The sequence below is a fragment of the Molothrus aeneus genome, chromosome 3, assembly GCF_037042795.1.
Source record: "Molothrus aeneus isolate 106 chromosome 3, BPBGC_Maene_1.0, whole genome shotgun sequence".
NCBI classification, from domain to species: domain Eukaryota; kingdom Metazoa; phylum Chordata; class Aves; order Passeriformes; family Icteridae; genus Molothrus; species Molothrus aeneus.
Window position 1 is genome coordinate 23,060,631 of NC_089648.1, and position 26,905 is coordinate 23,087,535.

At 40.3% G+C, this 26,905-nt stretch overlaps 1 protein-coding gene across 2 annotated transcripts; it reads right to left on the reverse strand.

Moving 5' to 3' along the window:
* Positions 1–3,541: 3,541 nt before the first annotated feature.
* On the reverse strand, positions 3,542–18,349 carry KCNG3 (potassium voltage-gated channel modifier subfamily G member 3). Of its 2 annotated transcripts, none has more exons than XM_066546493.1 (2): positions 17,637–18,349; positions 3,542–9,014 (listed from the first exon to the last, which is right to left on the reverse strand). In XM_066546493.1, exons 1-2 carry the CDS (start codon positions 18,245–18,247, stop codon positions 8,369–8,371), a joined length of 1,257 nt encoding a protein of 418 aa, XP_066402590.1. In that variant the 5' UTR covers positions 18,248–18,349; the 3' UTR covers positions 3,542–8,368. The 2 variants fall into 2 exon arrangements, with proteins under 2 accessions (XP_066402590.1, XP_066402589.1); XM_066546492.1 differs by having other exon boundaries at positions 17,604–18,349.
* Positions 18,350–26,905: the final 8,556 nt, after the last annotated feature.

Genomic DNA, 26,905 nt, shown 5'->3' on the forward strand with positions numbered 1-26,905 from the left:
GTGAAAGCTTTTTCCTTAGTAAAGAAGGCAGGTATTAGTTGGTTTACACTTGCCATGTATGAGTGGTCTGGTGAATTGTTTTTTAGCATAGGTCCTTGAGGGACAGGATGCTTGACTTAAATATGAATATACTTATAGCAATGAAGGTAGGAGAGCAAAGAACAGGCAGGATGGGATGGCAGATACGTGGACTGGCACTGTGCTTTAGTGCAGCACAGAAGACTGCAAGTGTGGCAAGCAGCAGAAAAAAATGGGGTAGCTAGGAAAAGGGTAAAAGCCAAAAGGTGAAGAAAAAGGGATGGAAAGTGAGTCACTTAGAAAGGACTTGATTGCATAGAGCCGTTTGCATTGCTTGGTTTAATACTTTTGACCTCTCCCTATCCATCTGCTTTATTTCCTTTTTACATTGGTCTCCCACCTGCTTTCCATAATATTCCTGTAGTTGGCATGACAATCCTGAACTCTTAATAAGGATAAGTCTCCAAACAGGGAACATAAATGTATTAAGTTGTCTTACCTATATTAAACTGGTTTCTTCAATACAGCAGTGAAAACCTAACAATTTCCAAGGTTGATAGTTGCTTTGAACATGACTATTACATGCTGGTGGAAGTGGATCAGCCACTGAAAGTGTTCTGTCCAAGCCTGGCCAGTTTGTTTTACAGGTTCTTGGTAGAAACAGCAGTTTAAAGTTATCAACCAAAAAAAGCAAGGAGCTACAAATCTGCAACTGCAATATCCCACTGGTAATGCAGCTCTCAAGTCCATCCCGTTGGCAGAAGCAGGTGGCCAAAGGCTGATAGGTGACATTACTGCAGCGTTGAGAAGGGATTTGAATGTCCTGTGGGATGTGAAGCACCAGGGTAAGACTCTGGACCAAGGATGGAATGAGGATGATTTAGAGTATTTTGTATTACTTTGTAAAAGCTTTGCTTTGCATGACTGTTTTTTCTTACTATACGTGACATTTATTGTGGAGGAGGAGAGAGCTTTTTATCCTGCACTGAGACAGAGAAATGCATGTATATTTATTCTAAGCTATCTAATCTGAACTGCATTTCAAATGTGAATGGGAGTCTGTATGAAGAGAAGGCAAAGGTAGTAGCAGCCTTAGTCTGTGGATGTTAATGTTTAACCTTGATGCTTCTTGAGTGAGGATTAGTGAAAGCAGAAAGAGAAAGGTTGAAGAAAACAAGATAGAGATGCTGAAGATGAAGTCTGCTATAATGAGAGGAGCAGATGAGTTCATGGTCCTTGGTCTTGTGTTGAGGGCAACTTGGTATTTATATTCAAGACTTTGCCTTCCATAACCCAGCTAACAAACAGATTTTCTAAAATAAAACAAAATTCATCTTAGGTAAATTGCATTCACTGCTGGTTACCTGGCTCCCTTGAAGAAGATTTTTCCTTTCAGACATACCTGGTTTTTAAGCCTCTTGAGTCAATGGAGAACAAAAGGCTACTGTGACCTATAGGCTGAGTTTCTATCAGAACCAAAGAGGTAGAGCTCAAAGACACTGCACCCAAAGGCAGAGATACTCAAGGAATCCTTATAAGTTTGAGGGCCATAAGCAAGAATCTCTGGCAGGAGGCCAGATCTGTATTTATTTTAATTTAAGTAATTTTGTTAGTGACACCTTTCTTTTCTGTTACCCTCTGCATGACTGTACTTAGTGAATACATTGTTGGGATTGTTTTCCTCTTTTAATCTTGAATGGCATGTGTATAATAGAATCCTTTTATAGCACTGAGGATTCAAGATGCTATCTTAATAAATGGCCCCAATTTTACTAATTCATAACATCTCATCAAATGTCATCAAGTTCAAATATTAAACCCTAATGACAGAAGTCCTCATTAGGCACTGTGCTGTCTTGGCACAGCCAGTGCAGCTGTCAAGGCCTATAGCAACAGAGAGAGAGAGAGAGAGAAAACACTGTCTTCCAAGTGCTGTGTTCTCTGTGAGGCTCTCTAAATTGAGGAGAAAAAAATGTATGTCAACACTTAGTACTTAACAGTGTATCAGGCTCATTAGATAAGCTACACTTGTGCTACGGAGAAATGCCATCTTGCCTGCTTGTGCTGTTACGTGCTTTAATTTGTGTTTCAGTATTGAATTGTAGGGTTTTGGGAGCAGCACTGTAATTTCTGATCTGCAGCTGTCGAGTTCTTAGTACAACTGGTCCTCTCTGTGGCTTCTACTTACTACAATATTGGTAAAAAAGCAGTGCAAAAAATATAAAAGCAGAGTGGAGTATTTCTGAAGTGCATGGGTAAGAATTCCAATATTGAAGTTCTAGATTTCCTAGATTTTAATAATCCTCTTTAGTGTTTCCTATTTTTAATACTTATTGAAAAAAAAAGTATAAAATGTTCCCCAAGGCGGAAAGAATCAATCTTCTTTTGGAGGATTCTATGCATTTACAGTTGTATCACAAATTGATGGAAGGTGCAAGTGCTGAGCATGTCTGCAAAACAGTAACTGTATTCAAACATTAAAAAAAAAAAAGTTCTTCTTCCAAATATTTTAGTAGTCCTTTTAGGAAAAACACTTCAAAAAATACTTCTGTGAGTATGTGGACATCTGCTTTATTTCTTCTGCTTCTTCTCTGTCTGATTTTATGTAAAATATTTAAAACTAATAAATAACAGAACTAAAAATGCTCTTGATTTCCAAATGAAAAGTCTGTTCATTCTCATAATAATGCAGAGGATTGATACCAGAATAGTTTATAATTCAGTGATCTCTTAAAATATTAAGCTTTTTTTTTCAAGAACATTAGCTTTGAAGTACTTTTTTTTATTTTTGGAAGTAATTTTGAAATGGCTGCATTTAAAGCATCAACAGAGTATCTCAGATCCATTCACAATAATGCAAGGATTACACTGCTGAAATTTTTGGTTGTGTTGACATTCCAGACTGAATACCATGTTGATGTTTGGGGTTGGTTTGGGTTGTTTGTTTTAATATAAAAAAAAATCAGTGAACTTGAAACCAAATTCAATGAATTTTTCCAGATTAATTTTTAAAAATAATCCCTGAGGAATAATGTATGTGTTACATGGCTGCTTTTCATTTTGTTTTGACAGTCCATAATTATGATAGATCTTCAGTTGCTGAAGAATAACCCTGTGGATGTTTAACTTTTTGCTTCAGACTTACTTCTGGATCAAATATTGAAATTTTATATTGATTAAAATTCCTGGGTTCTAAATGGCAAACTTCTGAGTAGCCAAAAATTGTTAAAGTTTTTGCAGTACCAATATGGATAGCCATAGAATTCAGTTGTTCATAAGAACACATTTTATAAACATTTGTGTTTTGACCACTAGTCCACGAAGTGTGGCAACAAGACCAGCAAATTTTATTACATTATTTTATCTAATTAATTCTGTATTCACATAAAACCCTCCACATTTATTATCTTTTCAAATTATAGAGTACATTTTTCATTACAGATAATCAGACAATATATAAAATTAAGGATCTGTGAAATGATAAACCTTTGCATTTGTAAAGAATAAAGGACTCTAAAATGTGTAGTTCCAAACATTTGTATTTTATTAATTTGACCAAAGATTTATATTCTTCTTCTTCTGTGGCTCTTAAGATTTATTGTCAAGCAGATTGTCAGTCTTGATTGCTCACTGCAGCTTGTTGATGCCTAACCTGTCTGTTGTCTGAAACACACTCCCTAATTTGTGTTGCACTTTTTTACAGTGAAACCAGTGTTTTGTTGTTCCTCTGTGTGGGCTGGGACAGCTTTTCAGCTACTAGAAGCTGTTATAGCTCTAGCAAAGCTGGAAGACTTTTCACACTGAGTCTCTGTATTTTAAACAGGTATCTGTTTTATATAGCAATTTTAATTATCATCACATATCCTGACTTGCATATTTGCCTTTACAAACAAAAACCAGAAAATGAGAGCTAGTTTCCTTTTTTTTTAATTAGTGAAAACTTTCTTATAAAGCAGTATCTTTTTTTGCTATGCACAGCTTATTTAACTTCTCAACAAGTGTCTCCTTAGTAGCTCATCTGAAATAATAATTCTAAAAACTTCAAGTGATCCTGAACTTCTTAGGTCAGATAAAATTCAGAGCATAGCAGACCTTGTTCATTGTGCTGGTTCCCAGGAAACTGGCAGGGTTTGGCTGCTGAATTGAGCTGGCTGGTGTGTGCATATGTCCACTTCCTGGAAGGTGTTCAGATCTGATAAGAGTAGTTGTTACCCAAAAGGGAAGAGACCAGTGTTTTGAACCCATGAGGTGATGTGGTGTGTTGTAACAATGAGGACTTCAGTTTTCCTTTGGAATAGGAACATCAATTCCTTTACAGGTATGAATTGAATACATTATATGAAAAAACTGCGCCTTTTCTTTTAAATACATGGATATCAAGATAGGAACTGTACCTGTTAAAATCACCAGGATTTTAATCTTTCTCAAACTTTCTGCTATGGACACCAGTATAAGCCACTGTACAATAAGAATATCACTTTTTCTATGGCTCATCCCTATGCTGATAAGACTGTTTAATATCATCAGTCAACCAAACTTCCATTCATTGTGTGTGATATTTGGCATGATGGTTCATGTAAAACTTTAGAAGGAAAATACCCTAGAGAGCTTTCCATTTCAGGGACTTCATTAATGATCAAGTACTTTTAAGTGACACACAGTACCTTGAAGGATTACAGCCAATATATAGTTTCCAATAAATCAGTCCTAGGGTTTGAACCTAGTATATAATGTATGATTTACCTTGGCAGTTCAAAAGTCATTGACATTGGTTTCCATTTTAGATGAATCAAAATGCTGGATCACAATTGTACAAGCTGTCTTCATTTTTTTTTACTCTATTCATGTTTCATTTAATTTGTTCCAGATGTGAATGTTTCCAAGAGAAACTGCCCATCAAGTCTTTTATTGTATAGGGTTCAAACATAGAGAGATTAGAGATGAGCCAGCTTGCCTTCACTTGGCTTTTGGCTTTGAAATGCTGCACTTTGAAATAGAGTGCTGCACCCCCTGTCTGCATAAACATGGTTTCCAGAATATTTTATAAAACAGTTTTAACTGTTTTAAAATGTGCTTATTTTTGACTACGCATATAATTCATATTTTGTAAAGTTCACTAAACAACCACTGGTCTGTTGAAAATAAGATGACATACATTTCTAGAAGTCAGGCATCCTAATTACCCTATAAAATTCTGATTTAAGGCTACCATGAAGATTACTTTATTTCAACTTGGTTTGTAAGGAAAATAAAGTCTACACACTGATAACCATACAACATACAATAAAAAGAGAAAGGAAAAAAATTAACCCAAAAAACCCACAAACAAACAAACACCAAAAAACCCACTGCAGGATCTCTCCTTTGTGGGCTTATATACAGCAGTTTGAAAATGTTTTATTATAACTCAAATTAAAAAAGAACATTAGGTCATTCTGTTCACATTTTGCCATATAAAAATTGAACACAAACTGTTCAAAAAAACATAGTATGACTTAAGATAATCTCCACAGACTTATTCCTTTACACAGTTATTTTCATTAGATTTATGTTTTTACACTGGGAAAGGATTCTTCATCTAAAAAAACACTTCATAAAGGAAGAAACATTTTGTTTGTATACCATATATAGCCTGGATCGTTGAAAACTTCCTGTCCTTAATTGCTTATGCAAAAATGATTCATGGTGCAAATTGGTATTCACAAGTTATTATGTGCACTAATTTATGTTTTTCCTTTGTACAGGCATCTAAAGATTAGATTTATAGGTGGTGCTGAAAGCCATTTTTTTTTAAATCGAGATTGCAACATACTTTATATTCACATTCCGTATGGATTTGAGGTTATTGTCGTCATGATGATGGTTTGGGCTTTTTGTGGAGGAGGGTTGTATCTTAGAGCATTGGTTTGGTTAAATACAACACATGGACAAAAGACAAAATAAGTTTTAAGGAGTTTTGTGACAAACAGTATTTTTCCCAAGCATTCAAAACAGCATATGAAAATATGTAGGGCTAAGTTCTTAGGTGGGGTCTTGAATCTATTTTAGCTAAAAAATTAAAAAAAATTGGAGCAATATAGAAAAAAAAATAGCAGTTTTATACTTAGAAATGGTTTTGATATTGTCAAAATAACTTTTCATTAGAAGATGAAAATGTCATTTTCTTCAACATCTATGTTTGGATTAAAGTCTGAAATTTTAATTTTGTCAGGGAGGAAATTTTTTGTGAGGAATAAAAAAACCCCAAACATTTCAACTGACTATAATATATAATATATGCAGGATATATATAGGTACACATGCAGGAATACAGAGCCAGCAGCTCCACGGCTGTAAAACATCTAAGTGTCTCTGAAGTCACAACTTGCCTAACTAACATCAGCTGTGAATCTCACCTAAGAAGGAATTTTTGCTGATCTCACATTCACCTCTCTGTGGATTGCTGGAGCAGGTTTCTGAGCAACATGATTTTGATAGAAAAGGCATAAATATATAATAGTGTAGGGAACTACAGAGCTAACCTTTGAACGCACTAGTGGCAAGAAACAGAGGTATGGTTGTAACAGCACTCAACAATGGAGTCTTGAAGGGAAAGTCAAGCTAGTTTGTAGGAAGGCTACTAAAATTCTCTCCAGGTCTTCAGAAAAATTGTGATTGCAATGTAAAGACTACTTAAGACTAAGACCACTTAAAATAATAATGACTCTTTGTGGTCTCAGGGAAGAACCTTCAATATACTGGTTACTGGTCAATGTGGCAGGTTTATTTGAGTGAGCAATTCCAGGGATGTGTTTTCTAGGTGGTACTCATTTCACTTCTAAAGCCTTTCACAGTTACTTATATAAAAGATAAAAGATGCCTCTACAGCACAGTAAGAGTAAACGCAGTATTTTCAGGCAAGCACACGAATTTCAGCTGTGCTGATGACTCTGAACTTCCATGTTAGCATGAAAGCTCCCTGTTGATGTTTATTGGTACCCAAATTTATAAAGCTGTACCTTGATGTATTTTAGTATCTAACTGCACATTTCTATATAGCAGCACTTCAGAATTATACTGAACAATGCTATTAAGCAGTACTACACAAGAAATGTAGTGAACTATACTTCAGAACCTAACTTGATTCATTTTCATTTTCTAGTAATGTTGGAGAATACACCATTTTGCCAAGTGCAACTCACACTTCTATATTTTACTTTCTTTGGTATGCTCTGGGCTTTTTACAGTTGTTTTTAAAACTTCCATTGAGGTATATTCTTCAGTAAGGATTGCAGAATTTAAGATGATGAAGAGTCCCATCTGACAGGGAGCAGGTACTCTTGTTTTCCAGTGCTTGCTCCAGGCTATTTCAAATGATGGAATTTTAAAATTTGTCTTAAGAGAACTCTCACTATGATATCTATGTTTAAGATATGTGGGGCAGGGAGGAGTTCAGGGAGGGAAAATCTATGCTTATAAGAATGTAACTTCAGGTGGATGGAGTTGAGCTGAATGTATATAAAATTTGGAGAGCTCCCCCACTAACCTACCAGGAAATATATATCTATATCAATCCCTGATTTCTTATGCTGATCTTTGTAAAATACAATACTCGCTTCTACTTACAGCTTGGTTCTAGAGAAGAAATTAATTGTGACCTAAAGAAGTCCTTGCTTACAACATTCAGAGATTCACTTCTTGCACTTCTTTGTGAACTCTCAAATTCAGAGAAATGCCACTGACTTCACTGGGTTTACAGAAGATTTGTGTGCTTCCTCAAAGATCAGAATCAGGCCTCAAGGTTTTTTTCTGTCCTATAGACCTATATTCTTCATCTTTCCTGAGTCACAGAACCAGCTCTACTTTGTTGCAAAGCACAAAAGTAGCAGTGATTCTCCTTCAGCAGATAATTTGGTTATCTGAGTTAAAAGTGGAGATAGCTTCTTGCCTGAAGTATCAATGCCTCTGTGAAGCCTTTAGATATTGGAATATTTGAAAAATTTCTGCTACACATTGCTAAGAACGGTTTAGGATATAATTATAGGAATGACGGATCTCAGCGTTACGCCCATTTTTTGTTCTGCTTTTTTTGTGGGAAGGCAAACTGAACACCAAACTGGTCTGGGTGAGGACTTCTGAATCCTCTTTGGTTAATTTTGTTCTCTCAAATTTGAAACATCACTCCCTCTCCGTGCAAGGTACTCAAGGCAGATGGACATCCTTCCTGTCTGAATGGTGACGGGCTTTCTCCGGGCTGGTGAGAATGTTGTTCCACAGGACCATCCAGTCAAAGAGGACACGCGAAGGGACCTTCCACCGTTCTCTTCTAAGACAAAGCTTAGCAAGTAAGTACAACAGAATGTAAGTTGGGTCAATTTAAGAATTCAGCAGAGAGGCTTCTACTGTACCTAGCAGATCGGAACTTGAGCTCATGGTAGCACTGCACAAAGCTGTGATAAATGAAAGTGATTGGCAGGGCTAATAAAACGATGCCACTAACCACGCAAATTCCTCCAAGAATCCTTCCTGGGACAGTGATGGGACACATGTCACCATAACCAACTGTGGTCATTGAGATGATCACCCACCAACAAGCAGCAGGAATGCTGGCATAATCCTTATTCTTTGTTCCCAAGTCCAGCCCATTTTCAAGAAGCTGTGAAAGTGCACTGAAAATTGCCATAGCAACACAGATAAAGACAAGTAGCATCACCATCTCTCTGTAACAACGCTTCAGAGTCAGACCAAGTGTTTGAAGGCCAATGAAATGACGGGCCAGTTTAATCACCCAAAAGATTCTCATCATTCTTAAGACCCTCAAGGTGACTCCAGCCCTCTGAAGCTGTGAATTTTCCCCTGTGAAAACTGTCATTAGAACAGAGATGTAGTAAGGAGTAATTGCCAGTAAATCAATGATGTTGAGAGGTCTTCTGACAAACTCACACTTGTTTTTGGAGACGATGAACCTCACAATGCATTCTGCAGTGAACCAGCCTATGCAGATAGCTTCAATTATCCTGCCAAAAGAAACAAAGGACAGCATTTATGCTTTGTGCAAAGTCTTCAGGGGATGTTTTGTTTGTTCACAGATATTACCAAAGTGACACATAGACTTTCACAGACAACAAACAGAAAGCCATGCCATCCTTATCCTGAACCTGCCACTGGATTTCAGCAATCAACCTGAGGATCTAGTGAAAGTTTAAACTGATAATTGCTAAGAACTCACTCACTGATCATTTTCTTTGAATTATGGATTGCTACTAGTCATAGTACTGGGCAAATATGCCCACAAACACTGGAATCCTACAGGAAATTATAGGACATCAATGCCAATGCGTAACCTTATCTAGAGCAGCTGGGTTTGGATTGGGGTTTTTTTGTTGTTGTTGATTGAGTTTTGGGGGATTTTTTTTTTTAATTTTTCTAATTCTGTGAGGCCTGATCCACTTGGGAATGCCAAGGGTTGTAGATCAGTGAACTGTCTGGATATGAACAGTAATGTATAGAACCAGACTGCTAAACTAAAATGGAAGTGCAGATGGAACAGGCAGAAATAAGTATTTGCATTGGATGATTCATGCATTAATTCTTTAGGAACCAACCTAAACCAGTCTATCTGATGTGCATCCCAAACAGGGGCTTACCTACATTCAGACCTTTATAGGTATTGCCACTATACAGAAGGTATTTTATTTTTCAGTATTGCATCCATAAACTACTAAGCTTGTGTCCTCCCATTTACCACTATGCTTTGCATTACTGTATTTTCTCTTTTGCTGTAAATGTAAGTCCACCTAAACTACATTGCAGCAAAAATGTCAAGGTAAACAGATGTTAAGATAATAGGCAAGATCCTCTTCTTGCCAAATGCAGAAGAAATCCTGGAAGAGGATTTCAGTATGTTCTTAAATATTTTCAAGTCCCAGTGCATTGAATGAGACTTGAGAATATCTCAACTTGAAACCAGTGGAAGGTAGAAACAGAAGAAAAAAATTTTGCTCAAATATTATTTAGTAACTGTTGTGCATGTGGCCACAAATCTCCCTAAGACTTCAGACTGTGCTCACTTTTTTAATACATGAGGACATGGAAGCTAACCTTCCCCTCATTTCTCCATTTATCTTTTTAACCAACAGTTTAAGCAAAGAAAAAGCTCATCACTGATGCCTTCTCTTATCAGCAGCTCTGAAACCAAAGTGGTGTGAGATCAGAGATTGAAAAATACTGCCAGGAAATACAACCAGAGTTTTTTGCTACTGCAAGGACTCTAACAAGGTAGTGTCTGTTGAAACATTTTGATTTGCAAGTGAAAATCCAACTGTCATTTCAAACCTAGAATTTTTCTTCCCTAACCCATCTGCATAATTTCTAACCAGTTCTGAAATCTATTGTTATTAATAAGATCGTGGCCTGTTAGAAAGACAGTATTCTTCTCTAACTGATGTAATTATAGACCCTTTAAACTAACTTTTTCATAGACATTTTACACACTAAAATTTTGTTTATTTTTCATTAATTTTTAAAATTAATTCTCTTTAATTTTAAGCTAAAATTGGAAGAAACAGTAACAGTCACTTGATGTAAAGTCATAAGGCACATTGTTATTTTAGCCACAGTAAATTTAAATGAACATAAATTAATTACTTAAATATTTAGTCACATAAAATTGGACCATATTTTTCTTTTTTTTTACAAGTAACAATGAAAGTTCTGTAAGCAAATGGTCTTTCTGCATAAAGGGCTTTGAGAACACTAGTTCATGTTAGCACCTTTTGATGGAAAGACTTTTGAAATTCAAAACCAGTTTGCTCTTAAGAATTAGGTGTTCTCTTAAAAATTAGGCTTTTTGAAACTTCCTTTATGTTAGAAAAAAAAATCAAGGAAAAAAGCTTAACGGGTAAGTTTTCTTAAATCCTTTTTTACTTATGGTGAGGAAATCCCTAAGATTTCCCCAGTATAATCAAAGAGCAAGATCGTGGTAATGGACAAACTGATGATGTCCAAATGTACTTATATGTTGTCTAGTTGAGATCTCATGTAACCATTAAAAGAGAATAGAAAGTTGCAGTCAGGAATATTCAACAATTCCAACAGACTATTTCTTTGCATTTTACGAGATTTCTCTGGTAGTGTTGTCTGTCTCCTAAGACATGAAGCATTTAAATGAAAAAGAAGTTTGTTGTTATACAATTTAAAGCTTTTTCACTTGCTATTTCCTCCTGATGCCCTGATAATGTCAGAAATGTGACTCTTCCATTTTGCCACCCCTTAGACAGGTTATCTCTGGATTGAGATTTAAGGAAGTTAGGTTCTGATTGTTCTGATACAGTAGAAATTTTCTTCATGAATCAATATCGATTCAGTGGTCATATAACTTTGGGGAATAGTTGTACAAGTAAAAGTCCATGAAATATGATCAATCCATTCTTTACTCTGGCAGTTCCTGGGACAAGAAATGCTTTAAATCAGTTATACTTCAGTAAGAAGGACTGAAGAAGTATTTTCTTGTAGAACAGATTTGAAGCAAGCTAAGGAACATCATTGGTGCAAAAATGACAAAGCGAGATCAAGGCAGTGGGGGATACATTAATGCCATTCCATTTTAGTTTGCACTTCCACTTCTCCATTTTGCATCCATCCTTCTTTCCCCTGGCTGGGGAGAAGACAATGAAGAAGGGTGTCCCTTATTTTTTCCTTCCTCTATTACTTTTCAGCCATCAGTGAAACATTTTTCATTTTTCCTCTCTTGTCACTCCTTTTTTGCCTATGTAGATGGATTTTGGCAGTACTGGTGAATCATACAAAAATGAGTGCTTTGGTGAGAAAAACTAGAAACCTCTGGCATGTTGGGAAATCTGGTGTGCTACATCCTACATTTCCACTTACAGATCAAGTCTCCCTCTCCTTGCAGTGACTTATCTTTATAGTTAACCTTATCAGTGGATAAATAACATCTAATAAGGAAAGCAATTTTAACAGTTAGTCCTTAAGAGAACTTAACAGAGTATGAAGTTAAAGCCAAATAAAAGGCATATACTCAGAAGACCAAAGTACCTGTATTTTTCATAATCAGTTCTTTAAATATTTTCTGCATATTCACAGGATGGAATGCTTTTATTGTCTATGTTTGGAATACTGCTGTATTAAAATCTATAACTATATAATTAAATAGTGCCTTTATTTGGTAAAAATGTAGTACCTACTTTATAAACTTCCATCACAGTTTTTGGTTCGTTGGGTTTTTCAGTTTTAAAATAGCTGGAACCCAAAAAGGAGAGGGGGAATCAAAAACAAAGCCATGAAGTATTTCCTTGAAGATTCCCCACAAATTTTATGAATAATCACAGAAAATACTAAGTCCTAATTTTTATTCAGTAACAGGCTATTCCTGCTCAAATTTACTGTTCATTTTCCCAGACGGAAGCACATAAAAGAGAGGTTTTCTCACAGAATTTTAAGCGGCTTGGTACTTAGCAGTCCTTCAAGATTGCTCTAATGAATCTTTTGTCCATAAACAGAAAATCAAGCCTTTGTAAGCCTCATTCCTACTGTAATCCCATCACTGTTCAGTTTTCTGTTCCATTTGATAACTTTCTCTCAGAATAAGCTACTTTATGTACAATGAGTTAAACCATTTCAGAAATAATCTTTTTCAATCACTAACAAATTTAGTTTGTTATTACTAAAAAAGAAAACTATGTTGTAACTATCTTAGAATTTCAACTTAGCAATATTCTTTGCCTCAGATTGCCAATTCATAGACTTTCAATATCCCCTGGTGAGTTGGCTGAAATCGAGCCAAAATATTCCTTAGTGGCATTATTATCTATTAAGCTTGTAAATAAAACATACACAGCAACAGGACACACGAGGAAAACAGATGATATGGTTAAAGACAGTATATGACAGGACTAAAGACTGTCAGCACTGATTTGTTAAATTGCTGCTAAAGCCCATTTCCATGTAAAGCACATAAAACCGGCAAAATGTCCAAGCAGTAGCTAGAATGATCAAATTCCTGCTCAGGAAGACTCCTAAGTGATTTCAGCAAATGTTCGGAGTTTTTAAATTCTTTTGAAATCAAGGGCTTCCTTCTCACTACTAACTGTGGAGTAAAGGCCACAGAACAGCCAGTTTCCCTGAATTAAAAACCCTGCTGTCTTTTTTTTTCCCATTCTGCCCCTGCTTTGGTAGGAATTATATGTTGTCATGCATTAAACTCTAGTGCTTTGTGTGGGAGGCTGTAATGACCCATCACTCCTCAGGGAAGGGGCAAATCCCTTTCACAGCTCGAAGAGGAGACCTGGATACAAACATCTTGAGCCCTGAGATCCTCAGCATCTTTACCCTCTGTGTTGAACATGACTGGTATCTAGCCCTGGTGAGTTTAAGGCTTGGCTGCACCCAGGCAGTGATGTACATCTGTTCTTTGTTTCACCTCTATTTTTCAAAGAACTGGTAAATTCAATAGAAGAATCCATGCCTGTGTTTTTAACCTAGATCTTTGGTTCCATTCTTTACCTTCAGCCCACTGTTTTAACCGAAAACCAGTAAAAATGTTATCACATTTTTGTTTCTATCACATCAAGTTAGATCTTGTCCAGGAAAGGAGTTATTACTGTTTTTTGAAGAGATGTTAAACATGAACATTCAGGTGTTCTGAAATTCCACTACTATAAAGAAATAATATTTTTTGTATGTCTAAAACTCAGATGCAGTTTTTTAGGCTGATATTTTGCAAAGATTAAAAAAAGCCCACAGGCTCTTGATGAGAGATGCTGTTTGGAGAAACTACCGTGTTTATTTGCTTTTGCTTAAGAACACAGAAATCATGTAGGCTTGATAAGTCAGTGATTATTTCAGTACAAACCTAATCATGATTATCAAGTGGAAAGGGGACAACCATCTCTTCTTAGTGCTAAGAAGCTACTCGTATTCAGCATTAGAAAAATAGTTTTAAGGCAGGTAGCTAGAACTGTGCTGGCAGTAAGTCAAGCAGCTTCAAATGATTTCCTATTACAGGCTTGAGAAGCTCTCCCTAGAAGATTACACTCCCAATCAGTGTATGGACAGGTCCCTGAGCAGAGACTCACAGTATGCATCTGTTGGCACAGTTCAGAGGACAGCAAAGATGACTTGAAATTGCCAGAAGCAACAGAAGGCATTCCTGCTGTCTGCTCCTAAACTCTGCAAATCTAATGCAAATCTTTAGCTCTGATAAGTGGAACTTGCCAAGGCAGGGAACAGAGCAAAAATCTTAAAATGAAATAAATTTAATAACTCATCCCTCATCCTGAGAACAGGCCTGGGAAAGGCAATTCCTCTGCAATCAGGGAATTGTATTGCAGTGTCTGTACTATCTGTGAAACTCTGAGGTGAGATTTCCCATCCCTCTCTCCTTGAATAAAGCTTACTCCTGGACTTCTCTGTTGCCTTCTAAAGGATGTTATCCCAAAGGATCAGAAATAGCCATGGGCTGCTCATCCTTTGAGAGTGTGATCACCATGAAAAGGCATAACAACATAGTGCTTTGTGAAAAAAAGTTTGGTGGATTTAATTCTTCTTCTGCTGAAAGGGTGCTCATACATGGAAAACAAATACATCTGGTGTCAGCTGGCAGCCCCAGTAGCCCTCACTGCAAACCTCATTTTTTGTAGATGCCAGAATTCATGACCCCCTCACTTGCTGAGATGATGTCCAGGAAAGCTGAAGGCACACTGCTGGTCAGCTGCTTTCAGCACAGCTGTCCAAAGCAGTTCTGGGAGTGGTTACCATGGGAGTCAGCCACAGAAATTGTCCATGTGGCACCTTTCTGACATAACACACTGAGGCAAGGGCAGGGAGGCTTATTGTGAGAGACTGAAAATATCAGAGTTGCTGGGTTTCCTGAGGTGTTCTCACCTCACCTCCGTGGCTTATGCTGAGCTGAATAACTGACTACATCCAAATCTACAGATTAAGCATTTCTAGATTAAGCCCATTCAATTTTCACTCCTAAAACTTCTCAAAATACGTTTTTTGAATAATGTGCAATTTTTGTACTAGTAATTACAGTGCCATGCAAGTCAAAACTCACTTCTGTACGGCAGTAAGATAACAATTTCTCTTGGGAAAAAAAATTAAATTTTTGTATTACTATGTTAGATAGAATTTCTTTATTTTGATGAGGAACACTGCTTAATAAACAAATGACAGAATTTGGTTTCAAACTTTTAAATGTGTCAGAAACAAGTGGATAGATTTTTAAAAACCTTCTCACCTAAGAGGGATTGTATTGCCAGAGTATGCAATCCCAGAAACTTCCATAGGATTTCCGTGGTCAGGTTTTCAAATAAAACCATTTAGCTACTTAAATTTTGCAAAGCCAACTATTTTTAAATGAAATAACTACAAGGTAATCATAAACACATAAGGGCAAATAAAGTCAGATGACAACTGGGCATGTTAGGTCCAATGCTATGGCACACGTCAGTAGTGACAACTAAACTGGACAGCTCACTTAAAAGCAGCTGTAGCTAACACACTCTTTTCCAACTATAACAGACTTTTTAGCAATGAAGCAGCATGTGCAAAAGAGAGGAGTGGCTCCACCTTGGTGGTCACCTGTGGACGGAGGGGCACACATTTGTGTCTGTTTTCCATGTGTTTGCCATCAGACTGGGAAAGGTTCCTGTGCAGTCAGTGCATGGTTTAGATGACCCAGTCTGTACTGGTGTTTATATGCGACAGACTTTTCTGACATTGGTAGAAACTTTTCAGCTGGTAGAAACTTTTCTGTTTTTTGTTGCAATAACATGGAGTACTACAGCTAGTACAGAAGAAACTCACCCCATCATTGGTAGTCGTCCTGGTTCTAAAAGGAGCCTTCACTGCCCTGGGAACTGTTTGTCTATACTGCACCTACAAGTACTTAGGACCTAATACTTCTAACACCTGGTGTACAAGACGCAATTGTTCAGAAGAGTAAAATCAGGATCTTGAAGACAAAGGCACTATGAAGAAAAATTACACATCCTATGCCATGTTCCTCTCCAAGCTGAACTCTTTTTTGCAAGAGAAAACTTGTGGTTGATTCCCACACCATGAAGACATGAACAAAGACATGACCTATGCGGTTAATGCTGTTGGAGTGTTGCATCTATTTTCCCATGCCTCTTGGGAGTATGTCAGCAATTTGCTGCTGTACAGAGGTCACCCACAGAAGCTCCTCTTTGAAATAACCTTGCTAAGCTTTTTAACTGGAACAGCCTTTAGGACCCTCTTTTGACATATCTGAATCTAAGCAGGAATCAACAGCTTCTCACACTGCATCTGCTTTCTTTTTGTTCATACAATTAATTCTTTGGCTCAACTACAATGAGAAATACAGGTGCAGTTTTCCATTAAGCTAATGGAAACTATGAAAATACTTTCCAAGGAATTAATCTGGCTACTAAGATATAATATATCACATTCCAATTAACTCTATGGTAAAAGATGATGATTTCATAATGACAAGGCTGCAATTTCACGGTAGTGCCCTTTTAGAAGAGGAGAAGCTGAAAACTTTTTGTTGAATATCCTGTCTGTTTTTAAAAAAGGGAGAAGCTAGCAAATACCAGAAATGTTTACTTTTTTCTTTATATGTCAGTCTTATTTATGGGAGAAATTCTACCAGACTGGTCTCAATTTTGTTCTCTAGGGAACAGGGAAGAAGAAGGAGAGAGAGGGAACAGAAGAGTGCAAGAGTTGCATCAATGTAACTCTAATCTGAGGTCACAAGAAGATGGAAAAGGGTTTGTTCTTACTAGTAAAGCTCAGGATTGAGCTTTATACCCCATGCCCTGTTTTCTGCAACAGTTTTAAAGGAAATGTAAACATCTGTTACGTTTTTTACACTGGGGTGCTTGAATGATGCATTTGCAAGAGCTTGATGTACAGTTTGATCATCTCCTGTGTTCCCCATATAGAGAATCTGAGATGTAAAGGGAGGAGCGGGGGTAAGGCTGTTCCCACATCCCGGATTTTACCGGAGCACAATCGTAACAGGCGCTGCATCTGCTCTAGCAGAAGGACCTGTACGAATACATGCAGAGTACTTACAGGATTTGTTTTTTCCCAAAGGAAAAGACAAGGGAATTCATTCTTTTGGGGGATTATTTTCCTTTTTTTTTTTTTTTTCGCACAATCGTAAGGCATCAATTGATTTCCGGAGTGTCTGAAGTTCTCTCTGTGGTCCCGTGTCTCCTTAAAGGGGGCAATAAGAGCTCCAAGAGCCTTCACGGAGGGAGGCACCCTCCCTGCCAAGAGGAGCCGTATCCCGATGTCCCCGCTCCTCCAGCCTGCCCAGACCCGAGCCTGTCCCCGGCCCCAGCCCGTCCCCTGCGCTCGGGGCCGCGGGTGCCCGGCAGAGCCCGGGGGAGCCGGAGCTGCGGAGCAGCGCCACTGCCCCGACACCCCGCCATCCCTCCCCGGGCCCCAGCTCAGGGCCGGGCTGTCAAGGCGCGCAGACGATCTCCGCCGGTGGAGGCTACAGCCACGGACCGTCAAGACAAGGGGCAGGAAGGACACACTGGACGGGACACACGGGGACCGGACAGCGGGAAAATAAAGGATCCTCCTACCCTGAGGGCTCCCTCACTGACTCTGCTGTGTACCTGCTCTGCTCCTCCACGCTGCGATTCTCCGGCGCCCGCCACTCGGGCAGGGTGCTGGCGCACAGCACCACCATGGACACAATGACGAAGAGGATGGAGACGGTGGCCAGGACCTGGGCGGCCACGGAAGACGTGGGCTCCTCAAAAGTCCTCCTCATCCTCTCGAGCCACTTCCTGCCCTCGGCTCCGGGGGGCCGCCGGCCCTTGCCCTCGGGGCGGCCATTCGGCTCCTCCGCCGCGTAGTAGGTGCACGTCTCGGACATGCGGTCGTCGAGGCGGCGCTGGCAGCAGTAGTCGAGGTGGGAGCCCTCCAGCCCCCAGTAGATCATCTCGTTGTAGAAGGAGAGCTCGCACATGTGCGGCACGAAGCGCAGGTGGCCGTGCCGGACGTACAGCATGATGAAGCCGAAGGCCTCCGAGTGCCTGTCGAAGAAGTACTCGTTCCGCTCCCGGTCGTAGTCGTCGCACACCTCCAGAACGTCCTGCTCCGAGAGGCAGCCGTGCAGGCGGCTCACCCGGCGCAGCGGGAAATCCTTCAGCACCTCCCGGGAGAAGGAGTACCGGGTGCCCCCGACGTTCAACACCACCGAGGGACCGCGGCCAAAGTTCATGGCTTGGGCGGGACGGAGGAGGGGAACGGCGGGCAGAGCAGGGCAGGGCAGGGCGGCGAGGCGGGGGGCAGCGCGGGCGGCAGCGGCTGCCCCGGCTCCGGCTCTGCGCGCACCGCTGGCGGCTCCCGCTCGGCGACGGGGCGGGCAGCGGGCGGGGAGGGAGGCAGGGGGGGAGGGACAGCGGGAGAGACGCGGCCGCGGGCGCCCCGGCGGCCGCGCAGGAGCGCAGCGGGGCGATGCCGCTCGCAGGTGCGGGCGCGGCTCAGCGCCGGCGGGCGGGCGCCTCCGCGGGGCCCCGCCGGGGCGGGAGCGGGGCCGCGGCCGCGGGCATGGCGGGGCCGCGGAGCTCCGCGCCCGGCGCCGCTCCGCTGCGCTCCGCCGGTGCCGGCGGGCGGGCGGGCGAGCGAGGGGCGGTGCGGCGACGGCGGGGTGGGGACACGCCTCCTCCCCGCCCGCGCACACGGAGCGGAGCGGGACTCCCGCTGCCCGCCGCCCTCCGGCACCCCTCCCGGCACGGGGTTTGGGCAGCGCCGGGGCCCGCCGGCCCCGCTGTCCGCCCCGCCAAGCGGCGCTGGCTCCAAGTTGTCCACTAAACGCAAGTAACACTTTGTGGGCGTTTTCTCCCGCCCAAGGAAAGCTCGAACTGAAGTGTGTGAGCACGATGCAGCTCGCTCCTTGTTCGCGGCAGCCGACGGCCAGCGCCTGTCCTTCCCAGCTCGTTTGTTTGCCCGCCGGGGCGCCGGGCGGTCCCGGTGCCCGGCAAGGGCAGGGCGGCGGCGGGCAGCGCTGGCCGCAGCGCCGGGCTCCCCTCCTCGTCACAGCCCATCCGCCCCGGCCCTCCGCCGGACGCATCTGGATAGCGAGACTCTTTCTTCTCTTTTTCCTCCTCAGATAGTGCATGGACACCAGGAAGAGCCAAGTGCAGTCTTCTTCCCTGCTTCTGCCCATCCTGGTCTCAGATCTCTGCTCCCGCAGCTTCCTATGTTCCTGTGTCCTGCACCTGTTCTCAAGATTAAAGCAATTATTAGCTGCTCCGACCCTGTCTGAACTCTAAAGCTTCAATTTCATTTGGCTGCATCAAGTACAGGGAGTTAATTTCCGCTACTGACGGTTTTTAAAATTAATTTTTTAACCCGAATATGACAGTTCTCCAAAGTGAGGTATTTTCTAGGCTCATTAACATCTGGAATATCTTGGGCTAAAAGCAGGCAAGACACAGCTCTCACTTTCAATGAGATGCTTCCAAGTTATCAGGAGAAAGGGTAGCTAAGTATGTCTTTTCCAAACCAATGCCAAAGATTTGTCACTCAGGTTTGTCTTTAAAAGGGCGTCCAGGTTAAACCAATGTTTTCCCATCTCCGTTTTGTCGCTCTAGACGCATGCATTTTATGGGTTGTTCTTGCTGCCAAGTTACTTTATCAGCTGAGATTTCTAAGGCACATTTAGGTGTATCCAAATAAATGAATAGTCGTCTAATTGTGTAGTAAAAATTGAGGGTTTTTTAAAAAATGAGAATGATATTAAGCGCTACTATTTTTAAGCCTATTTGTCATCTTCTAAAACATACTTCTAGAGAGACTGTAATAAATGTCCCCGTTGCCAGCGGGAGAATCCCGCGGTCTCTGGCTGTCCTACAGTGCCACCACGAGAGGGCGCGGTTAGTCGCCGTTCTCCGTTTGTTTCCCGGTTTTCCCGAGAAACCCACCCGAACTCCGAAATGCTGTCAAGTACGCGCACCAGCGTGTTCTGGCACCATAAGGTCTTTTATGATGCCTGCTTAGTCATGCTGGTGTCTGTTTTCATATAGCTGGAAAGGTTTTTCCTTCCAGCAGCTGCGTTCATAGAACCATCAAATCATTTCCCCTGGAAAAGACCTTTAAGACATCGAGCCCAACCATTAACCCCACGCTGCCAAGTCCACCACTAAACCATGTCCCTAAGCACCACATCTACACATATTTTAAATGGCTCCAGGGATGGTGACTCAGCCACTTCCCTGGCACAGTTATAGTGTGTTTTGCTATTTGTTAATGTTACAAGCAGCAAGCGCTAAACTTCGTCTCCCTTCTTTGATGTATGCCTTCTGTATTGCATTCTTTTAGGAACAATCACTAGAAAATCTGCTTAAAAAATTAAATAGCAAAACCTGACTCGAAGTCTGACAGTGCTAATGAGTTACCCAGGTGCTTTTGACTTTGCAATTTGTCAGCTTCCTGCTCCATATGTTCTAACCATCCCTCATAGGGAGCTTGCAGATGAAGAGAGCAGAGTACAAATAACACAGCTTGAAGACACATATTTACTAACTCTATTGAAATATTGTGAGTATATGTTCTAGAAGTTATTTCAAGAGGGACAAAGCTTTGTGTGCTGTGTTAAGAAGCTGTCTGGCAGAACAGGTAAAATGCTGGCCTGACAAGGCTTCATCTTTAAATTGCATTGCTTGATGAGGCATTGTGAGTTGATTAATGCCTATTCCTATTTCTGGTTTTCAGTTTATTTTAAATATAGAATATAATTATTTCCTCCTTCAGAATTATGCCGTCAAATATTCAATATAAGCAAAGCTAACCTGGAAACAGTAATATTTTCCTCTGTAGTTTGACATGTTCACTAGTTATTTTAGTTATAACTGCTGGCTTCCAATTGAGGAGTTTTGTTCTAGTGGGCTGGTGCCAACAACTGTAAAGTACATCTTAGAGCAGGAGCAGCAATTTATCAGGAACAAAACCTCAGATTTTAGGCAGAATTTGCAGGTTTTGAGTAAAAAAAAAATTGGGTTCCTATTTCTTGACTTTGAGATTGGTTAGCCCTTTGGAGTTGTGAAATAGCAGATTTGTTGTTGTACTAGAACTGCCTAATTTTTGAGGAGACTTCACTGAGTGTAAACTATTTTTTTTTTTTTTTGGTGATTTTTAATTTTGTGACTTAATGTCTCAAGAAATTTGAAGAAATAGGATGGAGACCCAAAATACTGGAGACTTTGTGTGACCATAAGCAAAACTTTTAGTAATATATTAAGAGAAAGATATTTTTAAAGGCAATTCTGGTAACAAAAAAGTGTGTTTGAAAGTTCCATCTGATTTGAAAAATGGTACATAATTGGTCAAGAAATCTCAGGTGAGCAAATAAATTAATTGAGGTCAGCATAGAAATTAGTAAAGAGAATTCACCCTAAATGTTAAAAGAGTATGAGGCGTGGAAGCAAACTTTAGGAGGACTTAGGAGGCTAATGATCTAAAATATAATTAAGACCTCTTTGAAGTACTTGTGTTCAGGTGGTTGTAGTGTTGGTTTGTTTTTTTGGTTTGGTTTGAATTTTTAGGTTCTGGATATACTGCTGGGATGCTGAATCAAAGCAATTAAGTTTTTCCTGGTGTTATACTTGTTATCCTTTGCTGCCCAGGAGGAACTTCACAATTAATAGTAATTATGTAAAACTAGCTTTCTTTGTGTCAACATTTATTTTCATGGCTTGCACTGTGCTATTGCATCCTAGGGGTATTTAATGAACTTGAAATATTTTCTACAGATTCTAAATCCTTCTGGCTCCATGCTGAGACCATTGCTCTGTGTTCTGAGTGCAGCTCTAAGCTTGCTTTTAGAGAAGAGAGTCTTTACTTGTATTTTTTATGTGAACAAAGTGGTGTATTTTGATGGCAGGCATTTTTCATAACTTGGGATGAGAATCTGTTCCTACTGAGGTAGCTACTGAATGCTGTTGACTTCAATGCAAGCAAAATTGGCTTTTAGTGGGCTGTCTTGTCAGGAATCTTGATTATTTTTATGACTACAACATGTAGCAACTCTAGTTGTGGAGCAGGTTGCCATGATGATAGACTTGTAAACACAGAACAAAAAATCTTCCTGGCTAGGGAGTGTATAGTATATATCATGTAAAATTGTGGGGGGAAAACCCCAATCTTTTTGGTAATAAACATATTGCCACATTTAGCCATCTCTCTCTTAGTTATTTGGAAAGGCAATATATAAAGAACGGAACAAGTGCTTTAAAAGGTTCTGCATGCACAGATGGACTATGGTTTGCATTTATCTTTCATTTAGGGCTTGGGAAAAAATGGTTTCAAATAGATATTTTTTTGGATTTTTGTTTTTAATCTTGCTTCCCTGCACCAAAGCTCCTCTACTTCAGTCTGGTTTGTGGGCTCTGTAGAAAACCTTACTGCAACATATAATTACCAAACAAACCATTTAATGACAGATGCAGGATTGTCAGTGGCACCTGACATAAGAGTACAAGTTCCCTTGTCACTGAGGCACTTATAAAAATCTGAATAATTTTGAATTTAAGTGTTTCTAAAAATGGATGAATGACATTTAGTAGGGAACTGGGTATTCACATATATATACATGTGCTCAGAATACAATCTGGAGTTGACATTTATAATGAGACTAATTTACTTTGGGAAACATGATAACTGTTTGGGAAATTTGGTGATGAACAATTAGATTTGATCCCGGAGACTTGATGTATTTGTGGGTCAGACTGTGAAATGTTTTAATGTGAAAGACATCTGCCTTCTTTGCTTTCCTTCACCTCCATATTGAGAAACTCCCAGCAAAACTTCTTGTCCCTGATCCTGGGCTAATTATGAAGACTATTACATTTTCTGTGATCGTTGAATCAAACGAAGCCCTTTTGGGCAGAGATGGTTACTAACTGGGAGAATAAACCAGTTTGTTATGTCTGAACTTCAGGCAGGCAGATACAAAGCTCAGAGAGGACATTTCTCGCCTGAGGAAGGTGATTAGAAGGAGACTTGCTAATGGATAATTCAAAGGCATGAACATATCCTCACAGGAGAGTACAACATGGGAATGTGTTTTCACACCAGAGAGATTCTTTTCTAAATTCCTACCAAGGAGAAGGGAAACAGCCTGAAGAGAAGATGGATAGAAAAAACAGGATTTGGAGAAGCCGTGTGTGTGGGTGAATCCCAAGTGTGCTCCCAGAATAGGAAGAATAAGTCTGACTAAATGTATATAAGCATTATTTTGTCAAAATCTTACCCCTTTTTTTATGCACTAGCTAACATAAAGAGCTACTGTTGTGCTTTTTTTGTTTGTTTGTTTGTGGTCTGAGATGTTTTTTCCACTTGCATCCTCAGCAGAGGCCATGAGTTCACCTAAACATACCACTTGAGGTGCCCTCCATTTTTTCCTGAGTAACTGGCTAAAGGGCAAGAGAAAATGTCCCCAGCATTGTCCCCTAAAACCAGGGAAGGTTCAGGTTGGATATTAGGATACATTTATTCACCAGAAGGGATGCTAAGTATTGGAAAGACTGCTTGGGGAAGTGTGAATCACCATCCATGGAAGTATTGAAAAGAGGAGTAGATGTGGCACTTAGGGACATGGTTTAGTGATGGACTTGGCAGTGCTGGGGTAATGGTTGTGCTCATCACCTAGGAGGTCTTTTCAAACCCAAGTGATCCATGATTCTGTGCTTTACCCTGTTCTCCACAGGCTGCTCCAGCAGTGCATGAGCCTTTTTTGTCCTGTCCAGCAGCCCCTGTGGATGTCCAGTGTGCCATACAGGGGACACTTCATGATGCAGTTAGGGAACTGAAAGGAGCCCTCCCAGGATCAGAAGCTTGGAAGTTGTGTTGGTTGGGTCTCAGGTCAGGTGCCCTAGTGAGTCACTCATGGCCTTTGGGAAGGGAATTCAGGCAGCTGGGACACCAAAATCCCTTTGCTGGAGATTTCTGCAGAGCTACTGAAAACAGCACACATTGCTCTGACTGCTTATTTAAAGGAGGTGATGAGCCTGGAGGTCTTATTAGGTGAGATGTAATCACACTGAGTTAGAGTCTCACAAGTAGAGTTTTACTGGATCTGTGGAAAAAATATTCTAAAGTGAAGTTTCTGGAAATGCTGGTTAATTTCTTTTATTCCTTAGTGAGAAATGCTATAATTCTTCATTTTAGGTATCGAAAGTTCTAGGGGAAGGAGAGGAGAGTAGGAAACTCTGTCTTGCTATTATGCTGCTCTAAACTTCATACTTCAGAGGAAATAAAGTTAAATAAAGCATTTTTGAAAACCATTTCCTTTTTTTCATTATGAATAGGGGAAATATTTCCTTCTCCTGCTCTTCACACATGCAGCATTGTTAACTACTGCCCACTTGATTGTACGAAACTACAATGAGTGATGCAGAATTAGGTCTTACCTAAAACTCAGGCATACAAAATTCAGTATTTCTAGCCACGCAATGAAGATAATGGTGTGATCACTATAACTTCCAACTCTGGGACATAGTCCAGTCTCTTGTATTATTTAGCAAAGGTTTTACCCCTTACATGGAGACATTTATTTCTAAAAAGAATTATTCAGCTTTTTCTGTCATACATGTTCTTTCAGAGGTCCCAGAAACTCTTCCTGTTGACTGTAACAGTTTGTGAAAGTGATCAAGCTTGATAACTTAGCTAATATTTGGGTTACTATTTAGAACTCAAAGAGGATGCTCAGGTTCTTAAAATACTACATCTGCAGTCAAATACTCATCCACTTAAAATTAATTAGCTCTTAGTGTAAATCCTTTGATTCTTAGAGAAAATGAGATCAGATGTCTTTACAAAACAGCTTTTTTCCTGAGCCTCTTGGAGCATTAGAGGGAGTGTAGGAGGCTGTTACCCTTTTTCAGGCCACAGGCAGACCTGGCTCTGCAGTGCAACGAGGTGTTAAAACCTTCCTGTTATCAGAGCTTCGGGAACAAGTGGAGCATGGCTCGATTACAGTTCCAGGAGAGCCAATAAAGCCGCTCTGTCCTGAACTCACAGCACAGGACATTAAATGGCAGCCTGCTCCTCGCAGCTGGGCAGAAATAAGCCAAAGATCTCTCGCTGCTTTCTGTAACTTCTCTGCAAAATATTGGAGAGGACTCTGGCTTCCAGCAAATAGGTTACAAAACTGGGTTGCAGGTAGGCAATTGTAGACAGGTCTCCCCGGGTGCCGACATAATCACCATCAACATCTGAACAAATTACACAGATGCTCCCCAAGTTCACTGGTGCAAGTGAGTATCTGCTTCCAGGAGCAGTAACTTCTCAGCATTTGCATCAAGTGACTCTTCCCTAAATGATGCAAGAGACTGTGTCCCGGAGTTGGGAGTTAAAGCGAGCACACCATTATCTCCAGTACACAGCTAGAAATGTCTCATAGCCAGAATGAGTTTGTCTTTCTCTGCCTTCATTTTAAGAAGAAATAGTGTCCCTCAAAACGGCATTTTTCAATTATGATTTCAAGATGTAACCACTGATGGTCTGGATCAGGTACAAATCCTTGCGACAAAATCCACCAGACTGATCTGGTAGGTTGAGCACTGTTTATACAGAAGAGAGTGAAATATCTGACTATCTGACTCTCAAGATTAAAACAACTGCATGAAAGCATATTTTTATTTATTTCACACTGTGAAAATATTCATTTGTGTACAGTTTTTATTCCATATTGTTCTCTGGTATAAGTTACTGCAGCTTCGTTTTGGGCAAGTACCGATTTCATGAATTTTTTTTTTTTTTAACATGTGTTTTTGCCTATTTCAACATACTTTTGTTTCTCTGCTGGGAACTGCAGATCCTATCTACATGCAGACTTGCTTCCACATTTTAAGTCAAGTGTCACTAAAGTCACAGATTCTAAGTCGTTTTGTGGAAAGCTGCAATATGTTGACTAATTGTTCTTTTCCTGCTAATTACAGGAGGGGAAGGTAAATTCCACGCCCTTTCTTTGGGGAGACAGGAGTGGGATTTGGAGAAGGAGCAGTTTGCCTGTGGTATCCCTCTATAATATGTGCCAAATTTTAATGAAATTGCAGCTGAAAATGAACTATCCCATGGTGTGTTGGGAAGTGCTGCTGGTGGACTCTGCAGTGCTCAAAACTGAACGGCAAGGGGGCCACCTGCACTGCTGTAATGGCCACTGCCTCTGACTCGGCTGCCCATGTACCTGCAGGATGTAAAGCTAATCCACCGGCATTAGCAATTTAGTCAGCCCCTAATTTCCCTGCTTCCCACGGGGAAACTGAGCTGCTGAGGCTGGAGGGACTTTGGCACATCTTTGCCATCTAGTTAGCCCTGACTCTAGCCTTGAGAGAGGGGAAACAAACATCACAACAGCCATGGCAAAACAGATCTTTTCTGGAAATGATGGCTAGGAAACAAAGTGGTAATATTGTCTGCAGAGCCATGCAAACTTATTCTGATAAAAATTTTTGGTAAATTTTGTTTTTTTCATATTAAGCTGCCCAGGCAGGTTTATAGATATGCCTTTGCAGGAACCAGAATAAAAGAGATTGCTCTTTGCAGATTCTAAATTATTATTTCCTTTGATCCATGTGAGTTTGTTTTGTGTTTCTTCTTTTTTTTTTTAATTTATAGTTATTTGTGCAGTAACTATTGCACAAACAAGGCAGGAAACACCATTAATCTTATAATCATAGCGAGGAAAAATTTGTAGATGTCTCTTTAGAAAAGCTTAGCATGATTTAATGAGATGCACCACTCTGTGTTGCACTTCAGTGAATATGATATTGGCCTGACTCTCAAAAGTGGGAAATTATAGTGAATAGCACAGAAACCTGTTTCAGAAGACTCCAACCCCTTATCTGCAAGTCTCTGACCTTCGACTGCAGCATTC

Bases quoted from the DNA above. Each gene is read 5' to 3' on its own strand.
- KCNG3 (XM_066546492.1), bottom strand. From the start codon at position 18,247: ATGAACTTTGGCCGCGGTCCCTCGGTGGTGTTGAACGTCGGGGGCACC. The intron at 9,015-17,603 runs GTAGGAGGATCC...TTCTTTTGGCAG, and splicing joins TCAGTGAGGGAGCCCTCAGG to GATAATTGAAGCTATCTGCA.